This window comes from Elephantulus edwardii, unplaced genomic scaffold (assembly GCF_000299155.1).
Source record: "Elephantulus edwardii isolate Elephantulus edwardi_28Jun2011 unplaced genomic scaffold, EleEdw1.0 scaffold00487, whole genome shotgun sequence".
Classification (NCBI taxonomy): Eukaryota; Metazoa; Chordata; class Mammalia; order Macroscelidea; family Macroscelididae; genus Elephantulus; species Elephantulus edwardii.
The window spans coordinates 13,095-36,394 of record NW_006400237.1 but is presented as its reverse complement, the minus strand read 5'-3'; the positions used below and the strand labels follow the sequence as shown (position 1 = coordinate 36,394).

Genomic DNA, 23,300 nt, shown 5'->3' with positions numbered 1-23,300 from the left:
TTGATGCCTTTGAGCTGTGGTGCTGGAGAAGAGTATTGAGAATACCATGGACTGCTAGGAAAACAAACAGATTCATCCTGAAAAGGGTTAAACTGGGTGGCTCCTTGGAGGCAAGGATTCTGAGGCTCCGTCTAACATAGTTTGGACATGTTGTAAGGAGAGACCGGTTCTTGGAGAAGGACATCATCCTTGGTAGGGTGGAGGGACAGTGTAGGAGAGGAAGGCCCTCTATGAGGTGGATTGATTCAGTGACTGGGGTAATGGGGATGGGAGTGTCAGAGACAGTGCGAGTGGCACAGGACAGAGCAGAGTTTAGGGTTGTTGTACATAGGATCACTATGAGTCGCAAGTGACTCGACGGCACATAACAAAAACAACAACACATCAAGTGCACTTTTAGCTCTTTAAAACTGATATCCTTGATCTTTTGCTCTCCAAAGAGGTCCTAGACTACAGATTTTCCCATAGCAACACTTTTGGTGATAGTGGATGCAAGTGAAATTACAACCTCAATCACTTCTTACTCTATCATAATGTATTTTTCCCAATTAGCCCATTTGTGACAATTTTTGTTTTCTGTATGTTGAGGTATAATTCTTATGAAAGACTCAAGTCTTTGATCTTTTTTATTGTCTTCAATAAGTGCTTCAAGTCTTCACTTTCTGTAAACAAATTTGTATAATTTGCATTACACAGGTTGTTGATGAGTCTTTCTCCAATTCTGAGGCCACAATCTTCTTTATAGAGTCCTGTTTATCACATTATTTATTCAGTCTACAGACTAAATATATGTGGAGAAAGAATACAAACCTGATGCCCACTTTTCCTGATGTTAAATCAAGCAACATTCCTTTGTTCTGTTTCTTTGACAAAATATAGGTATAACATGGATGCAGGGAGCTCTGGTGGCCTAGTGGCAAGAAGCTGTGCAGCACTTCTGAACACATGTGGATCGAGGCCACCAGCTGCTCCTAAGGAAAAGAATAGACAATATCTTCCCGTGTGATTAACTGTCTCTGAAAACCCACTGGAGGATTAGCTATGGGTCAGTTTCAACTCAACATTAAACAACAACGACAACATGGGTGCAATTAATTGTTCTGGACTTCTCATTTTCCTCAATGTCATTTTTGTTGTTTGTTATGTCCCACTTAGTCAGAATCAAATATGGCTCATAATGACCCTTTGAACAATAGACATGAACCCTGCCCTACCCTGTACTGTCTTCATTATCTCTGACACAAACGCTATTGCTGCAGTCAGTATCAATTCATTTGTTGAGGGTCATCCTCAATTTCACTGATCCTCCACTTTTCCAGGAATGATGTCCTTTTCCAAGGAATAGTCTTTCCTAACAGCATATCCAAAATATTAGAGACAAAGCTTCATTATGTTTAACTTCAAGGAGAAATCTAGCTGTACTTTTCCTAAGACATATCTGCTTGTTTATTTTTTGGCAGTCTATGGGATATTCAGTACATTTCTCAAACACTACAACTCAGAGGCATAAATTTTCTTCTGTCATCCTTAGTTACTGCATAGCATATTATTGAAAAGATCATGGCCTAAATTAGGGGGCATCTTAGTTGCAAACTGACTTCATTGCTTAGTATTATGGAGAGGGCCTTGACAGCAGACTTGAACAATGCAATATGTCCTGTTATCTCTAGAATGCTGATACCAAACTTGTCAATTGTTGATCCAAGCAAGACTAAACCATTAACAACTTCAATCCTTTCTCCATGTAACATGATGTTGCCTACTGGTCCAGTGGTGAGGACTTTCATTTTCTTGATCCTGAGACATAGTTTTGAAGGCCATAGTTCTTGATCTTCTGCAAGAAGCCTTTAAAATTCTCCTCACATTTAGAAAACAAGGTTATGTCATCTGCATAGTGCAGATTGTTGATTAGTCTTCCTCTGATTCAGATGCCACATTCCTCTTCACAGAGTCCAGCTTCTCAAATTATGTGTTCAACATACAGATGTAATAGATATGAAAAAAGGATACATCCCTAATAAACACACTTTCTGATTTTATTTATTTATTTATTTTGCACAATTAGTTTGTTTTACAGCAGGTACAAGATGAGGGTCCCCAGCAAGGCTGGTGCCAGTCCTGGGGTTGGGAAGCCACCGGACGAGATCAGCCGGGACTGACTTCGAGGCTTTGTGTTCATTTCGCCCTTGGCCCTTTCTCAAAGGACTTCCCCACGTCCTTACCCCGGAGTTTGAGACCAATGGCTTTCTCGATCTTGCCCAGCACCTGGTTGTTAGGGATGGCCCGCCCACTCTCGTAGTCAGCAATCACTTGCGGTTTCTCATTGATTTTCGTGGCCAGGTCCTTCTGCGTAAGCCCCTTGCTCTGCTGGCCCTGCTGGATCACCTTGCCAGCTTCCAGGGTCACCCTGTCGTGGTGCAGCTCCTCTGTCTCGCGGTCCAGCTTGGCAGTGTTCTTGGTGACAGAGTGCTGCTTGTTCTGGCCAGCTGCCCATTTCTTGGATGTCTCCACGTCTTCGCCTCTTCTCTGAGCAGCCAAGATGGCCTGCTTGGACTTGGCCTGGGCCCCCTATGCAGTGTTCTCTTGCTCCTTTGAACAATAGATTCTTGATCTAGGCATAGATTTCACATAATCTGCAATGTTAGCTATAGTTAATTATTATCCAGAAAGTAAAATGTCTTGTATGGTCAATGTAACGTAAGTAAACATCTTTTTGGCATTTTTCACTTTCAGTTAAGATCTCTCTGGCATCACTGGTTCTATGACTTTTTCCAAATCTTTCTTGAATTTCTGGCAGTTCACTGTCTATGAATTGCTCCATCAATTTTTTAATATACTTTATCAAGATTTTACTTGCTTCTAATATGAATGATATTGTTCAATGATTTACATATTCTGTTGGAATAGGAACAAATATTAATCTCTTCCAGTTAGTTGGCCAGGTAAAATGTCTTCAAAATTTATTGACGTACAAGTGAGCATATTCACATCTGTATATATTTGTTGAAATGTTTCAGTTGATATCTTGCTAATTCCTGGAATGTTATTTTTTTTTTAAATTTTGTCAGTGTAAGTTAGACAACTAATCATTGGTTGTTGATCATATCCTGCCTTCTGAAATAACTCAAATAAGGACAATTTTGAGAAGAAAGGGGGATAATTTTAATAATTACATAGGAACAAATTATAAATGGAGATTTTTCTTAAAACACATTTCAGTATTTGTTTGTTATAGTATTAATTTTTCATCACATAGAGTGCATAATGTCTTAGTTATACAAATAGAGAAAAGGTAACTTTAGTAATGTCTAGCTTGTGTATCATCTTTGATCATTGGTGTTCAATGCATCAAACCCATTTTTTTCTTGTGTACTACTGAGGCAGATCTGACTAGCACAGGACGAGATTGCTCATCTTCTCCAGTGAAGCATCTGGTGGATTTGAATCACTCACCTTTAGGATTACAGTGCAGTTTCTTGCCACTAGGCCACCAGAGCTCCCTCAAACCTATTCTTAAGATGATTTTGAAATTCATATGGCATAGACGCAAGATCATATTTTTGTTCTTGCGGACTTGTTTTAATTTCCTTTAGAATCAAATTGAACTTGCATGTAAGTATTTGATGATCTGACCCACAGTCTGCCCCTGGATTAGTTTTAACTGCTGATATTGAGCTTCTCCAATGATTCCTTCCACAGATACAGTCAATTTGATTTCTATGCAGCCCATCAGATAAGCTCCATGTGTAAAGCTGCCATTTATGCCTTATAAAAAAGGGTATTTGCCCATTTTGTAGTTGTGTTATCAGTCTTTTTCTTGTGGAGGCCCTGTAGGATTCTGTAAACTTCTGACATGAGACCCTTGTCTGAAATTGTATTGCCAAATGTTTTCCCAGTCACTAGGTTTTCTTTTCACATTGTTGGGAAAAAGTTTTTGATAAGCACAGGAATTTAATCTTCAGGAGTCCCATTCATCAATTTTATCCTCTCCAGATTGTGCATTTCTGGCTGTATTTGGCAGTCTCTTTATATCATAGACTAGGAAATCTAAGCTTAATCCTAGGTTGTCTCTGATGAACTTTATGGATTTGGGCTTTACTTGCAGGTCTTTGATATTCAGATGGCCAATAGACACATGAAGAAATGCTCAAAATACTATCTCACTCCAGTATTAGTGGCAAAGTTTAACAGGACAGCAAGTAATAAATGTTGAAGAGGATGTGCCAAGATAGGGACTCTTATACAGTCTTGGTGAGATTGTAAAATGGTACAGCTACTTTGGAAGGCAGTTTGGCACTTCCTTAAAAAGCTGAATATAGAAATTCCTTGTGACTCAGCTATTCCACTATACCCCAAAAAATTAAGAAGTGAGGCACAAACAGAGATTTGTACAACAATATTCAAAGCAGCATTATTCACCATTGGAAGAACATTGAAAGAGACCAAATGTCCAACCATAATCAAATGGATTAGCGAATTATGGTACATTCACAGAATATAATACTATACAGCAATATGCAACAATGAATGACTGGAAATCCAAGTTTCTGTAAACTTTCATTAAAATCACAATAAAAATTATTAAAAACAATTTAAAAAATCACTACATAACTTGAAGGAACTGGAGAACATTATGCTAAGTGAACTAATTCAGTCCCATAAGGACAAGCACTGTATAAGACCATTATTGTACAACGTGTCTGAAGATCCAAGGAGGGTGAGGGTGGAAGCAGAAGAGTGAGGATAGGTTGAGGGGAGGGGGAGTTAATCATTGTGTCACACAATGATGGGTGAAGAGAGGGGTAGGTGGGGGAAATGGGCAAAATTCAGTGTAAAAAAAAATAAATATATATGAACTTTGTAAGTAAAGAAGTATAAAATAAAAAAATTAAAAAGGTATTTGCAATGAATAAATTACTAAAAATACAAAATTTAATCATATTATTCCCAGGCTCATTTCTATCACTAAGTGTATATTTACAAATTAGATTGCTATGCACAGTGTATGGATGACAACACATTGTGGTTAACCTTCATGAGAATCGCAGAACATTTGATTGTGCTTATTTACTTGGACCGGGAAACAGTCCTCAAAACGGAGCAGAGGAACACTGCACAGTTCAAAATCAGGAAGACAGCATGCCAGTGATGCCTCTTATCTCCAAAGCTCTTCAAAATAAATGCAGAACTGATCATTAGGGAGTTTGGGCTTTATGAGCAGAAGTGTGGCGTCAGTATTGGAGGAAGACTCATCAACAATCTATGTAATGCAGATGACACAACCTTGCTTGCTGAAACTGAGGAGGACCTGAAAAGCTTGCTACAGAAGATCAAGGACTGTAGTCTTCAAAACAGGTTGAAGCTCAGCATCAAGAAGACAAAGATTCTCACCACTGGGCCAATTGGCAGCATTTTGATAGATGGAGAAGAGATTAGGGTTGTTAATAATTACAGATTGCATGGCTCCACAATCAACACTCTGGGCACCAACAGTCATTAAATCAAAAGACAAATTGCATTTAGTAAATCTATTGTCAGGGACCTATCCAGAACACTGAGAAGCAATATCAGTCTAGAGATGAAGGTGCACCTGATACAGGCCATAGTATTCACAATTGCATGCTACATACCAGAAGGCTCGAAAATGATGAAGGATAACAGAAAAATAATTGAAATTGAAACCTTTGATTTGTGGTACTAGAAAAGAATCTTAACTATACCATGGACTGCCAAGAGAACAATTAGATCTGTCTTAGAGAGGGTGAAACCAAGTTTCTCCTTGGAGGCTAGGATTTTGAAGCTCCATCTCACATTCTTTGCACATGTATCTAGGGGAAACCAGTCTTTGGAGAAAGATATCATGCTTGGAAGGATGGAGACAAAGAAGAGGGAGACACCAAATGAGATGGATTGACACAGTAACTGTGAAAATGAGAGGTGTGTCAGAGGCAGTGAGATTGGCTCAGGATAGAGCAGAGTTCAGAACTATTGTGCATAGAGTTGCTATGAGTGGTTGTTGTTGTTATGTGCCATTGAGTCGCTTGTGACTCATTGCGACCCTATGTACAACAGCCCTAAACTCTGCTCTGTCCTATGCCAGTCGCATTGTCTCTGACACTCCCATCCCAATTATCCCAGTCACTGAATCAATCCACCTTATAGAGGGCCTTCCCCTCCTGCGCTGGCCCTCCACCCTCCCAAGCATGATGTCCCTCTCCAAGGACCGGTCTCTCCTCAAAACATGTCCAAAGTATGTTAGAAGGAGCCTCAGAATCCTTGCCTCCAAGGAGCCACCCAGTTTAACCCTTTCCAGGACAAATCTGTTTGTTTTCCTAGCAGTCCATGGTACTCTCAAAACTCTTCTCCAGCACCACAGCTCAAAGGCATCAATTCTCCTTCTATCCTCCTTGGTCATTGTCCAACTCTCTGATGTATAACCAGCGATTGCAAAGACCATGGCCTGTATCAGATGCACCTTAGTCTCCAGAGAGACACCATTGCTCTTCAGTACATTGGAGAGGTCCCTAACAGCAGACTTTCCAGACTGCAGCCTCCAATATGGATTGAGGCTCAATGTCAAGAAGACAAAGATTCTCGCCACTGGATCAATTGGGAGCATCAGGATGGATGGTGAAGGGATTGAGATTGTTCACAGCTTTAGTTTGCTTGACTCCATAGTCAACACTCTTGGCACCAGTAGCCAGGAAATTTAAAGGTGTATTGCCATGGGAGTCTGCTAGGAGTGGTAGTCAACTCAAAAGCACATAAAAACAGCAACCAAAACAACATTTCTTCTTCACTTTTTTCAACTTTTGCATTCCAGTTAACAACTATCATTATTAACACATCTGGATTTTACGCTTAGTCAATTTCAGAATGCAAATTTTAGTAAAAATTTTCCGTTTCTTATTCTTTGGCTCTAGATGTAGGGGTGTATATTTGAATAATAGTCACATTAATAGGTCTTTCTTGTATGTGAATTGATACTGTACTATCACTCATGGCATTATATTTCATTATAGGACTTGAAATTGATGTTTTTATTATTAAAACAACACTATTCTTCTTTTTGTTCGTAGGGTTCTCAGAGGCCTGCTATTTCAGAAGAGGATGGCCAATCCTTCTCCCTAGTCTGTCTTAATCTGAATGTTTAGATTTGAAGGAGTATCTGACAGACAGCAATTTGTGGAGCAGTGAAAGATAAATCCCTCATTGTGGAGTTAACCATTAGTTACAGTGTAGTCCCTGCCCTTAGCCCAGTGCCTTGACCCACTTATTCTCAGCTCCACCCTCCAGCAGGATACACCTTCACTTCTACCAAATGCCTTCAGAATTAATCACCCATTGTCCGACCCATGACCTGACCACTTGTATCTGAAGCTTTCTTCATTCCTGTGATTTCAAACACACTGCTGAAAGTTTTTTGTTTGTTTTGGTTTTTAACTTCCCCTGTGTCCAGTCCATAAATGACTGGAACAGTACATCAGCAGAGAACTGCCAGAAGTCCAGGCTGGGTTTGGAAGAGGTCGGGGTACTAGGGATATTGTAGCTGATGTTAGATGGATCTTAGCTGAAAGCAGAGAATACCAGAAGAATGTCTATCTGTGTTTCATTGACTACGCAAAGGACCACACAACAAGCTGTGGCTGACTCTGAGAAGAATGGGAATCCCAGAACATTTAATCGTGCTAATGCAAAACCTATACTTGGACCAAGAGGCAGTTGTAAGAACAGAGCAGGGCAACAGTGCCTGGTTCAAAATTGAGAAGGGTGTATGCCAGGGATGTGTCCTGTCTCCATACATTTTCAACCTGTATGTAGAGCAGATTATCTGAGAGGCTGGGATCTATGAGGAGAAGTGTGGCATCAAGATTGGTGGACAATCTATCAACAATCTGTGTTATGCAGATGACACAATCCTGCTCCTGGAAACTGAGTAGGACCTCATGCACTTACTGCAGAGGGTCAAGGACTGCAGCCTTCAGTATGGACTGAGGCTAAATGTCAAGAAGACAAAGATTCTCACCACTGGACCAATCGGTAGCATCAGGATGGATGGCGAAGAGATTGAGATTGTTCACAGCTTCTGTTTGCTCAACTCCACGGCCAACACTCTTGGCACCAGCAGCCAGGAAATCAAAAAACGTATTGCGATGGGAAAGTCTGCTGTTAGGGACCTCTCTAAAGTACTCAAGAGCAGCGGTGTCTCTCTGGGAACTAAGGTGCACCTGATACAGGCCATGGTTTTTGCAATCACTTGTTATGCATCAGAGAGTTGGACAATGACTAGGGAGGATAGAAGGAGAATTGATGCCTTTGAGCTGTGGTGCTAGAGAAGAGTATTGAATGTACCATGGACTGCCAAAAAAACAGATTCATCCTAGAGAGGGTTAAACCAGGCTACTCCTTTGAGGCAAGGATTCTGGGGCTTCGTCTGACATACTTTGGACATGTTGTAAGGAGAGACAGGTCTTTAGAGAGGGACATCATGCTGGGTAGAGTAGAGGGACAGCGCAGGAGGAGAAGACCCCCTATGAGGTGGATTGATTCAGTGACTGGGGTATTCAGGATGGGTGTGTCAGAGGCAATGCAATTGGCACAGGATAGAGCGGGGTTTAGGGCTGTTGTGCATAGGGTCGCTATGAGTCGCAGACAACTCGACGGCACATAACAACAACAACAATAACAAACATTCTTCTATTTTCATTCCCAGAGTGATATACCATCATATAATTTATATATATATATATATATATATATATGATTATATAATTCAAAGTGGCCAAATTTACAACAACAGTTAGCTTGTGCAAGAAAATATTGAAATATTGTCCATTTTGCTAAGGAAAGGTAATCTTAGAAATTATTAACTTTTGCAAGACTAAGATCAACATAATGTCTCTAATATTTCATTCCTAGCCAGATACTGTTATTGTTGTTAGGTACCACCAAGTAGAGTATGAACTAGAGTGAATCTGTGAACAACAGATCTGAACTCTGTCTATCCTGTGCCATCCTCACACCTCATGACAACCTAGAGCCTATTGCTGTAGTCACTGTGTCAATCCACCTTTTGAAGGGTCTTCCTTTCCTTTGCCAACTGTCTGACTTACTGAATATCATGTCCCTAGCCACCCCCCAACCCCAGCAACATGTTAGAAGTATATGAGGCAAAGCTTCATCATCTTTTCTTTGAAATACCACTCTGACTGTACCCTCTCCAAGACATATTTATTTGTTCTTTCAGCAGTCCGTGGGATATTCAACACTCTAATCTAGTATCATTGATCAAAGCCATCACTTTGTCTTTTGTCATCATTTTTCTTTGTCCAGCTCTCAGATGTTTATCAAGTGATTCTAAAGACTATGGCCTGAACCACACACACCTTAGTCCTTAAACTGACATCATTGCCCTTCAATAATTTGGAGAGGTCTCTGCCTGCAGATTTTCCCAGTGCAATATATATCCTGACTTTCTAACTGCTGATATCAAGAATACTGTAGATCCAAGTATGATGAAGTTGTTGATAGTTTAAATCTCTTCTCCATCTATTATGACGTTGCCTTTAAGTCCACTGGTAAGAACTTTTGTTTTCTTGACATTGAAATGCAAACAGCTCACATCTGATATTTAATTAAATAAAAACAACCTACCTCCCAGAATCCAACTGCTTCAAACATGAGGCTCTTAGGCAAACCCTAACAAACTTCTAATGACAAATCCTAACCACCTCTGATTGTTAATTAGATCAAAATGACCAAAGAGCACACACATGATTGTTAATTATATTTTAAAAACCCAGAAGCAGTTCATACCTGATTGTTAATTAAATAAAACTTCCTGAATTCAACTGTTTTAAGCAAGAGGCTCTCAGACAAGTCTCAATCAACTTTTAATCATGAAGCCCTGTCCATTGCATCCTAATTGGTTTAAACCATAGGCTTCTAATCTACACCTGATTGCTAATTAAATCAAAATGACCAAACATCTCACATTTGATTGTTAATTGAATCAAAATAACCAAACAGCTCACACCTGATTATTAATTAAATTAAAATTACCTACCTTTCAGAATCCAACTGCTTCAAACAAAAGGCTCTCAGGCAGATTCCAATCAACTTTTAACCACAAAGGCCTATGAAAGAGAACTTAATTTTTTTAAAGAAGAGGTTTCCAGCCCACATGTGATTTTAACTAAATCAAAATGATCAAATAGCACACATATGAGTGTTAATTAAATAAAAATGACCTACATTCTGGAAAACTTAATTGGAATATTTCAGAAAGTAGTACATTAGCAGGAGTCAATGGTAATTAAGGAGGAAGTGGGAGCTGAATTAAAGGTGGTAGGGAAAAAACAGTGACTTAGGAATAAATAAGATACCAATTGACTGTTTCAATTAACAAATGCAAGTCTGGATGTCCTCACCAGTCTATGCCAGGAAAATTGGATGACAGTTATCTTGCCTACCGATTGAAAATAGTCCAAATTTATTCCATACCTATGGAAGGTGGCCCTACAGAATGTGGAAATATCATTTAATATCACATGAAAGCAAATACTGCTGATGATTACTCAAAAATGGCAAGGAAAGTATCTAGATAGGGAACTGATGGATGTTGAAGTTAGAATATCTTTGGTGATAACAGATACATTCTGGCTGAAAGTAAATAATACCAAAAGAATCCCTATTTGTGTTTTATTGATTATACAAAGGCATTTGACTGTGCGAATCATAACAAGTTATGTCTACACTTGGTATCAGCAGTCAGAAAATTAGGAGACATACAGGACAGGGGAAGTCTCCAGTTAGGGACCTTTCCAAATGATCAAATAGCAATGATGTCAGTACATGTGATTCAGGCCATGGTCTTTCCAATCACTAGCTATGCAGCTGAAAACTCATCAATGAATAAGGATGACAGAAGAATTAATACCTTTGAGCTGTGCTGTGGGAGAAGAATACGGAACATCGCATGGACTGCCAAAAGAACAATTAAATAAGTATTGGAGAGGATGCAGCCAGAGTGGTCTTTCAAGGAAAAGATGAGGCTCCACCTCACATACGTCAGACATGTCTAGGAGGAGATATTAATTGAAGAGGGACATGATGCTCAGAAAGGCAGCTAGTCAGTAAAAGAGATGAAGACTCTTGACAAGGCAGAATGCTACAATGACTACCACAATGGGCTCAAGTGTGTCAGGAAGTGTGAGGATGGCACAGGATAGAGGGCTTAAACCTATTATATGTTCACTATGGATCATACTTGATAGCACCTAACAACAATAATAATGACAGTGTTCTTTTGCTCTGTTTTCACAACCGCCTGTTGGTCTAGGTCTAAGTTTCTCATGAGCACAATTAAGTGCTCTGGGATTTCTGATCTTCTCAATTTTAGCGATAATTTGTAATGATCTACACGGTCAAATGCTTTTTCATAGTTAATGAAGCATAAATAGACATTCTTCTGCTATTCTTTACTTTCAGCCAAGATCCATCTGTCATCATCACTGATATGTCTGGTGCCACAACCTCTTCTAAATCATGCTTGACTGCCTGGCAGTTCCCTATCTACTGTTCACACCCTCAGCCTGGTATAAAGACTCATTTGCTATGACAGATACAAACTAAATTGTTGATTTGTTGTATTTGAAGTGAACATGATTCTAGTTGCTATAGTACTTTTTTGGTAGTTTGCTGTACTAAGATAACTTATGAGTTGTTGCAATACTGAATGCTATGCCACTAATGTGTCAAATGAAATAAAATTTATCCATGGTAGAAAGGTTTTAGTAGAGTTCTCAGATGATGGTAGACTAGGGAGCAGAGGTGGCCATTCGCTTCTTAAATAATAGGTCTCTGAAAACTCTATTGAATAGTAGAAGAACGTGGATAGTTACAGTAGTAGTTGTAGAGCCCAAATTGGAAGCTAGTTGAAATGAGGAACAATAATGGCAACTATCACTTAATAACTGAAACATGGAATGTACAAAGCTCGAATGTTGGATAATTAGAAACTAAGAGAGATGAAATAGAATGCATAAACATTGATGTTCTAGACATTAGTGAGATGAAATGGAATAGCTTTGGCCACTTTGAGTCATATAATGGCATGCTAGGAATATAATCACTAGGCTGGGAAGGAAAAACAGAAGAAGAATGGTAAAAAAAAAAAAAAGAAGAAGAAGAATGGTGTTGCAGTCCTAGTCAAAAGACAATGTTGTGAGTGAAAAAATATTATCCATATGCATAAAAGTATGATCTGTTTATACAACTATCATTCAATTATATGCTTCTACATCTAAAGCCAAAGAGGAAGAAATTGAAAATTTATACCAAATTTGCATTCCGAAATTGACAGACATGCAATCAAGATACTTTCATGATAATTTGTGACTGAAATGCAAAATTTTGAAACAACGAACAAGGATTTGTAATCAGAAAATATGTGCTCAGTAACAGAAATGAGGCTAAAATAAAATTATTAATTTTGGATTTTTTATTGATGTATTAATAACAAGTATCTTTTTTAAAAAATACAAACAGCAACTTTACACTTGGACCTCACCTGATGGGCTACAGAGAAATCAGATTGACTGCATCTATGAAAGGAATAATTGGAGAATCTCCAGATCAGCAGGCAAAACAAAGCCAGAGGCAGACTATGGTTGTGGCCATCAATTAATTACTCATATACAAATTCAAATTGAGGCAAACAAAAATGAAAACAAGTACATAAGAACAATATATGATCTTGAATCTATTTCTTCTGAATTTCAAAATCATTTTAAGAATAAGTTTGAAGTACTGAATACCAACAATCAAAGACCAGATGAGTTGTATGGATGGTATCAACAATATTATCCATGAAGAGAGCATAATGGCATTACAAAGACATGTTGTGTTGTTATGTGTCGTAGAGTTCGTTTACGAGTCATAGCGACTGTATGTACAACAGACCTAAACCCTGCTCTATCCTGTGCCAATTGCACTGCCTCTGACACACCCATCCCAATTACTCAAGTCACTGACTCAATCCATCTCATAGAGACTCCCCTCTTGCGCCGACCCTCCACCCTCCCAAGCATGATGTCCCTCTCCAAGGATCTGTTTCTCCTTGCAACATGCCCAAAGTATGTCAGACGAAGCCCCAGAATCCTTGCCTCCAAGGAGTAGCTTGGTTTAATCCTCTCTAGGATGAATCTGTTTTCTTAGCAGTCCATGGTACATTCAATACTCTTCTCCAGCACCACAGCTCAAAGGCATCAATTGTCCTTCTGTCCTCCCTAGTCATTGTCCAACTCTCTGATGCATAACAAGTGATTGCAAAGACCATGGCCTGTATCAGGCACACCTTGGTCTCCAGGGAGACACCGTTGCTCTTGAGTACTTTAGAGAGGTCCCTGACAGCAGACTTTCCCATCACAATATGTTTTTTTATTTCCTGGCTGCTGGTGCCAAGAGTGTTGACTGTGGAGCCGAGCAAACTGAAGCTGTGAACAATCTCAATCTCTTCGCCATCCATCCTGACCCTGCCAATAGGTCCAGTGGTGAGAATCTTTGTCTTCTTGACATTGAGCCTCAGTCCATACTGAAGGCTGGAGTCCTTGACCCTCCGCAGCAAGTGTATGAGGTCCTCCTCAGTTTCAGCAAGCAGGGTTGTGTCATCTGCATAACGCAGATTGTTAATAGATCTTCCACCAATCATGATGCCAACAATTCTCCTCATAGAGCCCAGCCTCTCGGATAATCTGCTCTGCATACATGTTGAAAAGGTATGGAGACAGGATGCATCCCTGGCGTACACCCTTCCCAATTTTGAACCATGCAGTGTTACCCTGCTCTGTTCTGACTACTGCCTCTTGGTCCAAGTATAGGTTTCGCATTAGCACAATTAAATGTTCTGGGATTCCCATTCTTCTCAGTGTCAAGGATTCTGAGACTTCCTCTAACATACTTTGGACATGCTGTAAGGAGGGACAGGTCCTTGGAGAGGGACATAATGCTTGGGAGGGTGGAGGGCCAAGGCAGGAGGGGAAGGCCCTCTGTGAGGTGGATTGATTCAGTGACTGGGGTAATAGGGATGGGTGTGGTGGAGACAGTGTGATTGTTACAGGACAGAGCAGAATTTAGGGCTGTTGTACACAGGATCGCTATGAATAGCAAGTGACTCGACAACACATAACAACAACAATATGATTCTCAATAAACACACAGAGAGGCATGGCATAGGTGCTTCAGTCCATCATCAGGAATGCTCCCTCACACCCCCACCCCCATTTCCTCTCTCTCTTATCTCATTTCTCGCTGGCTTATTAATAATTATATAAATACTTTGCCCTCAGTCTGCAACATAAAGGGAAGAACTCTTTCAGCATTTCTCAATCTGAGAGAACTGAAAAATAAATTTAAGTCTTGAGTCGCAGTATTGAAAGATGCTCTAAGCAATATATTTAATGACCCAGGAAGCATAAAAAAAACATTTAAAAATGGAGGGAATACACATCCACTGTATCAAAATGAACTGACTAACACTGAAGAAATTCAGGAACTATGATAAATGCAGCAGCCAATGGCAATGAAGGAAGACGTTGAAGCTGCACTTCAGGCATTGAGAAAGAAAAAAAAAAATGAAGCCCCAGGAATTGATGGGATACCAGCCAACATGTTACAATTAACAGACACAACCCTGGATACCTTCACCAGTCTATGAAAAGAAATTTGGAGGACAACTCTCTGGCTAATGGATTCGAAGAAGTCCTTATTTATTTTCATTCCAAAGAAAGGTGATCCAACAAAATGATGAAACTATTGGACAAAATTTTATCGAACAATAACCTGACCAGATATAATACACTTAAGGTTTATTTACCCATGTCTTCAAATATTAGTATCTACTTGAAGCAAAATTTTCAGTCTTCTATAACATTTCGGTCACTCTTCAATTCTAGGTCATGAGTCCAGACTTAAAGGCCAACTTCCTCCAAGGAGCTATCAAGATAAAAACCCACAATAACAAGTGTTTATTTACTGTGTTAATTGCAGGATGTGCAAGCCTGGATGATTTAACATCTCTAGAACTAGTGCTTTATTGAGCTCTTTTCTCTTTAGTCTCATCATATGCATATTGTTTATCTTTGATATGCCCACCTTAAGGTGGACAAAACTCCCTTCTTATTTGACATGTGTTTGAAGAGTTGTCCTGATAAAAATAGTTATTTATTTGGTAAGTAATTGAAATACTGATGCTCAGCAAGGGAATGAAGTATTCAAGACTTCACTTTGTCAACAGATAAGGAGAAAGGAACTGAGGGATGAATGTCCTTTCAAACTGTGGTTCTTCTAAGTTTTTTGAGAAGTTTTACAAGTGGAAAGCTTGTTGACTAGAATTACAAGATAAGATGTTCTTACTGTTTCTTATCTTATTTTCTGACTCTTCCTGTTTATATAACCACATCCATAAAAGAAAATAGCATCAGTGAGAGAATTAAGGTTGTATAAGTACACATATATCCAGAAAACAGAGTATCCTTTTGTCCTGACTACATTCTTTAGATTGTTGTTTCTGTGCACCTTTAAGTACCGCTATGTAAAACAGCTCTGAAATCTGCCTTATCATGAGCCAGTCTCACCTACCCCAGTTATCCCAGTTACTGTATCAGTCCGTCTCATCCAGTCTTCCTCTCCTCCACTGTCCTTCCACCCTTCTGAGCATGATGTCCTTAACAAGGACCAGTCCATTCTGGCCACACACCCAAAGAATGTTAAAAGGAAGCTTCAAAATTGTAGCTTCCAAGTGAAACTTGTTTTCGACCTCTCCAAGACAAACCTATTTGCTTTCTTGGCAGTCCATGGTATGTTCAAGACTCTTCTCCAGCACCACGACTCAAATAAATAAAATCTTCTTCAGTCATAGTCATTGTCCAACTCTCTGATGCACAGCCGTAATTGCAAAGACCATGGCCTGGATCAGGAGCACCTTAGTGTCTAGACAGACATCATTGCTTCTCAGCAGTCTGGAAAGGTCCTTGACAGCAGATTTACCAAATGCAGTTTGTCTTTTGATTTCCTGACTGCTGGTGCCAAGAGTGTAAATTGTAGAGCAGAGCAAGCTGTAATTGCAAACCATCTCAAACTCTTTGCCATCTAATATGGTTCTGCCAATTGACCCAGTGATGAGAATTTTTGTCTTTTTTATGTAGAGCTTCAATCCTTATTGAAGACTATAGTCCTTGATCTTCTGCAGCAAGCACTTCATGTCCTCCTCAGTTTCAGCAAGCAAAGTTGTGTCATCTGAATAATGTTTTGTATTCAGTCTTCCTCCAATCCTGATGCCACTTTCCTCCTCATAAAGCCTAGGCTCCCAAATGATCTGTTCTTCATATAGATTGAAAATGTATGGAGACAAGGCACATCTCTGATGCCTCTTCCTGATTTTGAACATGCAGTGTTTTCTTGCTCTGTTCTGAGGACTGCTTCCTGGTGCAAGTATAGGTCTCACATAAACAGAAACAAGTATTTTGAGATTCTCATTTTCCTCAAGGTTAGCCACAATTTGTTCTGATCCATGAAGTAAAATGCCTTTCCATAGTCAATGAAACACAGATAGACATTCCTCTTATATTCTCTGTGTTTTGCCAAGATCCATCTAACACTGATGATAATGTCTGTAACAGTGCCACGATCTTTTTTAAACCCAGTTTGTATTTCTGACAGTTCCCTGTCATCGTCCTGCTCAATCATTTTTGGATAATCTACAGCAGGATTTTGCTTGCATATGATACAGAACAATCTCACTGATTTCACATGCAAGGAAGATTTTACTGAAGATTATCCAAAAATGACTGGAACAGCACATCAACAGAGACCTACCAGAAGTCCAGGCTGGCTTTAGAAGGGGTCGTAGTACTAGAGATATTGTTGCTGATGTTAGATGGATCTTGGCTGAAAGCAGGGAATACCAGAGGAACGTCTAGCTGTGTTTCATTGACTATGCAAAGGCATTTGACTGTGTGGATCATAACAAACTGTGGCTGACTCTGAGAAGAATGGGAATCCCAGAACACTTGATCGTTCTAATGCGAAACTTATACTTGGACCAGGAGGCAGTTGTCAGAACAGAGCAAGGGAACACTGCATGGTTTAAAATTGGGAAGGGCGTATGCCAGGGATGCATCTTATCTCCATACCTTTTCAACTTATATGCAGAACAGATTATCCGGGAGGCTGGGCTCTATGAGGAGAAATGTGGGGTCAGGATTGGTGGACGATTTATCAACAACCTGCGTTATGCGGATGACACAACCCTGCTTGCTGAAACTGAAGAGGACCTGAAGTGCCTGCTGCAGAGTGTCAAGGACTGCATCCTCCAATATGGATTGAGGCTCAATGTCAAGAAGACAAAGATTCTCACCACTGGACCAATTGGCAGCATCAGGATGGATGGTGAAGAGATTGAGACTGTACACAGCTTTAGTTTGCTTGGCTCTGCAGTCAACAATCTTGGCATCAGCAGCCAGGAAATTAAAAGGCGCATTGCCATGGGAAAGTCTGCTGTTAGGGACCTCTCCAAAGTACTGAAAAGCAATGGTGTCTCTCTGGAGACTAAGGAGCGTCTGATACAGGCTATGGTCTTTGCAATCACTTGTTATGCATCAGAGAGTTGGACAATGACCAAGGAGGATAGAAGGAGAATTGATGCCTTTGAGCTGTGGTGCTGGAGAAGAGTATTGAGAATACCATGGACTGCTAGGAAAACAAACAGATTTGACCTGGAAAGGGTTAAACCGGGTGGCTCCTTGGAGGAAGCTCCGTCTAACATACTTTGGACATGTTGTGAGGAGAGACCGGTCCTTGGAGAGGCACATCATGCTTGGGAGGGTGGAGGGACAGCGCAGGAGAGGAAGGCCCTCTATGAGGTGGATTGATTCAGTGACTGGGATAACTGGGATGGGAGTGTCAGAGACAGTGCGACTGGCACAGGACTGAGCGGAGTTTAGGGCTGTTGTACATAGGGTCGCTATGAGTCGCAAGCGACTCTATGGCACATAACAACAGCAACAATGATATAAGTGATTTTGTTCAGTAATTTTTGCACTCTGTCAGGTCACCTGTTTTTTTGAATGAGAGTAAATATGGATCTTTTCCTGTCAGTTGGCTAGGTAATTGTCCTCCAGATTTCTTGGCACAACCTGGTAAGCACATTCAGAGCAGCATCTGTTTGTTAAAATATGTCAGTCATTACTTCCTCAATTCCTGGAACTTTATTCTTTCAGAACAGCCTGAACTTCTTCTTCATCCCCGTTGCCTCTTGATCACATGTTATTTCTTTAAATCCTTCTGCGCAGGCCAATTATTTTGATACAGTGTCTCTGTATACTACTTCCGTTTTCTTTTAATGTTTCTATATTCTGCCCATAGCATTCTTAAATATTGCAACTTGTGGCTTGAATTTGTTCTTTAGTTCCTTCTGCTTAAGAAATTCCAGGCGAGTTTGGCCTTTCTGATTTTCTGACTCCAGCATTTGCACATTTCATTATAATGCTTTGCTTTGTCTTCTGAAGCTGCCCTTTGAAATCTTTTCTTGAGTTTATTAACTTGTTGATTTCTTTCCTTTCCTTTGGCTTTTTGGCACTCTAGTGTAATATTTAGAGCCTCTTCTAACATCTATTTTGGATTTTCCTTCTTCCTCTATCTTTGTAATGATCTTCTGCATTCCATGAGTGATATTCTTGATATCTTCCGACAGGTCACCTGGTATTTGTTCATTAGTGTTCAAGGCCTCAAACCTGTACCTCAGTTGGGGGATAGATTTTAATATCTGTGGATTTGATTTGACCTTCTTTAGATTTTATTTGAACTTGCATACGAGTAGTTGATGCTACACTCCACAATCAGCACCTGGCCTAGTTATTACTGCTGATATTTAACTTCTCCAATGATTCCTACAACAGATGTAATTGATCTGATTCCTGCACATACCATCAGTTGAAATTCATGTGCATAGCATGTGTTTGTTTCTTATAAAAGGTATTTGCAATGAATAAATGATTGTGCAGAATTCTATCATTCTTTCCCCAGCCTCATTTCTGTCACTGTGTCCATGTTTTCCTACTATTGTTCCTTCTTTATGGTTCCCAACTTTTGCATTCCATCCATTCATTATTTTTAATGCATCTTGATTGCATGTTCAATCAATGCCTAACTGCAAAAGTTAGTAGAAATCATCTATTTCTCTTCTTTACATTCTTTTAATCTAGGCAACTTCTGCCTTGGTTATCTTAACCCCTCTATCTTCCTCTTTTATTTTTTTTGTTTTTGTGTTTGTGTGTTTTTAATAGATTTTTATAGTATAAATGGTGGCCTAGTTTCAAGAAGCAGTGCTACAATCCCAAAGGCATATGGTTCGAGTCTAAGAGCTGCTCCGGAGGAGAAGGATATGCAATCTCCTCCCATGTGATTGTTCCTGTTGTTGTTATGTGCCATCGAGTCGCTTGCGACTCATAGCGACCCTATGTACAACAGCCGTAAACCCCGCTTTATCTTGTGCCAATCGCACTGCCTCTGACACACCCATCCCGATTACTCCAGTCACTGAATCAATCCACCTCATAGAGGGTCTTTCCTTTGTGTGCCATCCCTCCACTCTCCCAAGCATGATGTCCCTCTCCAAGGACCGGTCCCTTCTTAAAAGATGTCCACAGTATGTCAGATAAAGCCTCAGAATCCTTGCCTCCAAGGAGCAGCCTAGTTTAACCCTCTCCAGGATGAATCTGTTTGTTTTCTTGGCAGTCCATGGTACATTCAATACTCTTCTCTAGCACCACAGCTCAAAGGCATCAATTCTCCTTCGATCCTCCTTAGTTATTATCCAACACTCTGGTGCATAACAAGTGATTGCAAAGACCATAGCCTGTATCAGATGCACCTTAGTCTCCAGAGAATCACTGTTGCTCTTGAGTACTTTAGAGAGATCCCTAACAGCAGACTTTCCCATTGCAATACATTTGTTTATTTCCTGGCTGCTGGTGCCAAGATTGTTGACCGTGGAGCCAAGCAAACTGAAACTGTGAACAATCTCTTCGCCATCCATCCTGATGCTGCCAATTGGTCCAGTGGTGAGAATCTTTGTCTTCTTGACATTGAGCTTCAATCCAGACTGAAGACTCCATTTCTTGACCCTCTGCAGCAAGTATTTCAGGTCCTCCTCAGTTTCAGCAAGCAGGGTTGTGTCAACTGCATAATGCAGATTGTTAATAGATCTTCCACCATTCCTTACACCACACTTCTCCTCATAGAGCCCAGCCTCTTGGATAATCTGCTCTGCATACAGGTTGAAAAGGTATGGAGATAGGACACATCCCTCCCTGGCATAAGCCATTAGCAATTTTGAACCATGCTGTGTTTCCTTGCTCTGTTCTGATGACTGCCTCGTGGTCCAAGTATAGGTTTCTCATTAGAACAATCAAGTGTTCTGGGATTCCTATTTTTCTCACAGTCAGCCACAGTTTGTTATGATCCACACAGTCAAATACCTTTGCATAATCAGTGAAACACAGATAGACATTCCTCTGGTATTCCCTGCTTTCAGCCAAGATCCATCTAACATCAGCTACAATATCCCTAGTACCACGACCCCTTCTAAGCCCAGACTGGACTTCTGGTAGTTCTCTGCTGATGTGCTGTTCCAGTCATTTTTGGATAATCTTCAGCAGAATATGCTTGCGTGTGAAATCAATGATATTGTTCTATAGTTTCCACACTCTGTTGGATCACCCTTCTTTGGGATGGGAACAAATATAGATCTCTTCCAGTCAGTTGGCCAGGTGGTTGTTCTCCAGATTTCTTGGCACAGCTTGGTAAGCATGTCCAGGGCAGCATCTGTTAGCTGAAATATGTCAATTGGTATACCATCTATCCCTGGGGCCTTATTTTTTGCTATTTCCTTCAAAGCAGCTTGAACTTCTTCCTTCATCACCGTAGGCTCTTGCTCATATGTGATTTCATTAAATTCTTCTGTGTCTGCCAGTTCCTTTTGATACAGTGACTCAGTATATTCTTTCTGTCTTCTTTTAATACTTCCTGGATCATTTAATATTCTGCCTACTGCCTCCAAAAGCCAACTAGAGGGTGAGCTATAGGTCAGTTCTGACTTGATAGTACATAACAACAACAACAACAAATAGATTTCAGTATAGGCAGTTTGTGTATTTGATAAAGTAATTTAAGTGGCAGGAGTTAGATCATTTAGATTTTGTTGGAGAGGCTGGTGGTGGTTGAATTGTTCCTCGCTCTAGGATTCACAAATCTTTTTGGGAGAACTCCAATTTCTACTAGGGCCGTAAGAAGGATGTCTGCTGTAGGTAATTTCTGCTGGAAGGGGTAGCAGTTTGTGAAGAGCAGTTAGAATTTTAAATGAAGACTGATTCAAGGGTCTGGAGGAGACGTGAGAAATTCAGTCCATTTGTGTCTCTTTAGACTAGCATAATTTCCTACTGTAATTACTCTATTTTTATTTTCATTTTATTTTATTCTATTGTCTCTGAAAGATATAAATATGGAGTATATGTAGGAAAGACAAGATTTTAGCCGTAATTGTAGAGAAAATTTCTGTATTCTCATTTTTTACTAATACAAAACTTTCAAGAGTAAACTTGATTTGCTTTGATTTTCTAATATTAAAGACTATCGTTATTTAAAACATACTTTAGGTTGCATCAGCTATTTGGACCTTGCTGGCAGCGGAAAACAGCCCAAGCCAATGTCGATGCGGCGTTTCTCGTCCTCAAAGGGGGCAGAGCGCTTAGAGACTGAAAAATGAAAGGCTGCTAGAGTAAGTACTCTCCTCGGCCACAAAAATCAGAGTTAAAATATTTTTCCCAACTGGAAAGTGTCTGTTGAAACCGGGCCCCGCCCCCTCCCGCCTCTCTGCCCTTTTCTTGGTGGGACCCACTCTTCTCTGGTCCTGATTCCCTGTCGAGATCATGAAGCTCGCGAGGAATGACCTTGAAAAGGATTATGCGGGACCCTAGTTCCTGAGGAGCCGGGGATATGTGGCACACATAGTGCAGGTGGTCCACAGCTTGCGCGCCTCCACCATCTGCAAGGTGCAGAAGGAGTCCTCCATTGGCAGCATGGGAAGCAACCGGGTACGCATGACCCTCACCCTCTACGTGGAGGCTACGGACTTCGACTCGCAAGCCTGTCAGCTGCGAGTTAAGGGGAACAACATCCAGGAGAACACGTATATCAAAATGGGGGCCTATCGCACCATCGAGCTCGAACCCAACCACCAGTGCACGCTGGCCAAGAAGCAGTGGGACAGTGTAGTTCTGGAGCGCATTGAGCAGGCCTGTGACCCTGCATAGAGTGCTGATGTGGGAGCTGTGGTCATGCAGGAAGGCCTCGCCCATGTCTCCTTAGTCACTCCTAGCATGACCCTGACTCGGTGGACGTGAACACGCCTAGGAAGCGGAAAGGCAATTGCTCCCAGCATGACTGAGCCTTGGAGCGCTTCTATGAGCAGGTGGTCCAGGCCATCCAACGCCACATTAACTTCAATATGGTGAAATGCATCCTGCTGGCCACCCCGGGCTTTGTGAAGGAGCAGTTCTACGACTACATGTTTCAGCAAGCTGTGAAGACTGACAAAAATTGCTGCTGGAAAAGCGGTCCAAATTCCTTCAGGTACATGCTTCCTCTGGACACAAATACTCCCTGAAAGAGGCCCTTTGTGACCCTACTGTAGCTAGCCGCCTTTCGGACACCAAAGCTGCTGGGGAAGAAAAAGACTTGGATGACTTCTATAAAATATTACAGCATGAACCTGACCAAGCTTTTTATGGACTCAAACAGGTAGAGAAAGCCCAGGAAGCCAGAGAGTTGACACATGGCTTATCAGTGATGAGCTCTTCATGCACCAGGGTGTAGCCATGCGGCCGGTATGTGAGACTGGTGGACAGTGTTAAGGAGAACGCAGGCACTGTTAGGATATTCTCCAGTCTCAGTCGGAAAATCAAAAGGGCCGAACTCACTGAGCATTTCTTAAGCTCAAGAAACTGAAGAACAAATTCAAATGTCGAGTTGCTATAATCAAGGATGCTTTCAGCAGAATATTAAATGATCCAAGAAGTATTAAAAGAAGATGGAAAGAATATACTGAGTCACTGTATCGAAAGGAATTGGCAGACACAGAAGAATTTCATGAAACAACATTTGAGCAAGAGCCTATGGTGATGAAAGAAGAAGGTCAGGCTGCTTTGAAGGAAATGGCAAAAAATAAGGCTCCAGGAATAGAT

The 23,300-nt window shown here is 40.6% G+C and overlaps 1 protein-coding gene and 1 pseudogene across 1 annotated transcript; one reads left to right on the top strand and one right to left on the bottom strand.

Annotated features, from left to right (window-relative positions):
* Positions 1 to 190: 190 nt before the first annotated feature.
* On the bottom strand, positions 191 to 16,746 carry LOC102858211 (endothelial differentiation-related factor 1-like; the record flags this gene model as incomplete). The annotated part of the gene is made up of 3 exons (XM_006902987.1): positions 16,657 to 16,746; positions 2,237 to 2,568; positions 191 to 212 (listed from the first exon to the last, which is right to left on the bottom strand). Coding segments are annotated over exons 1-3 (444 nt in total), but the record flags the coding sequence as incomplete, so codon positions are not given.
* Positions 16,747 to 21,352: 4,606 nt separating this feature from the next.
* LOC102857805 overlaps positions 21,353 to 23,300 on the top strand; it is a 3,518-nt pseudogene continuing 1,570 nt past the window's right edge.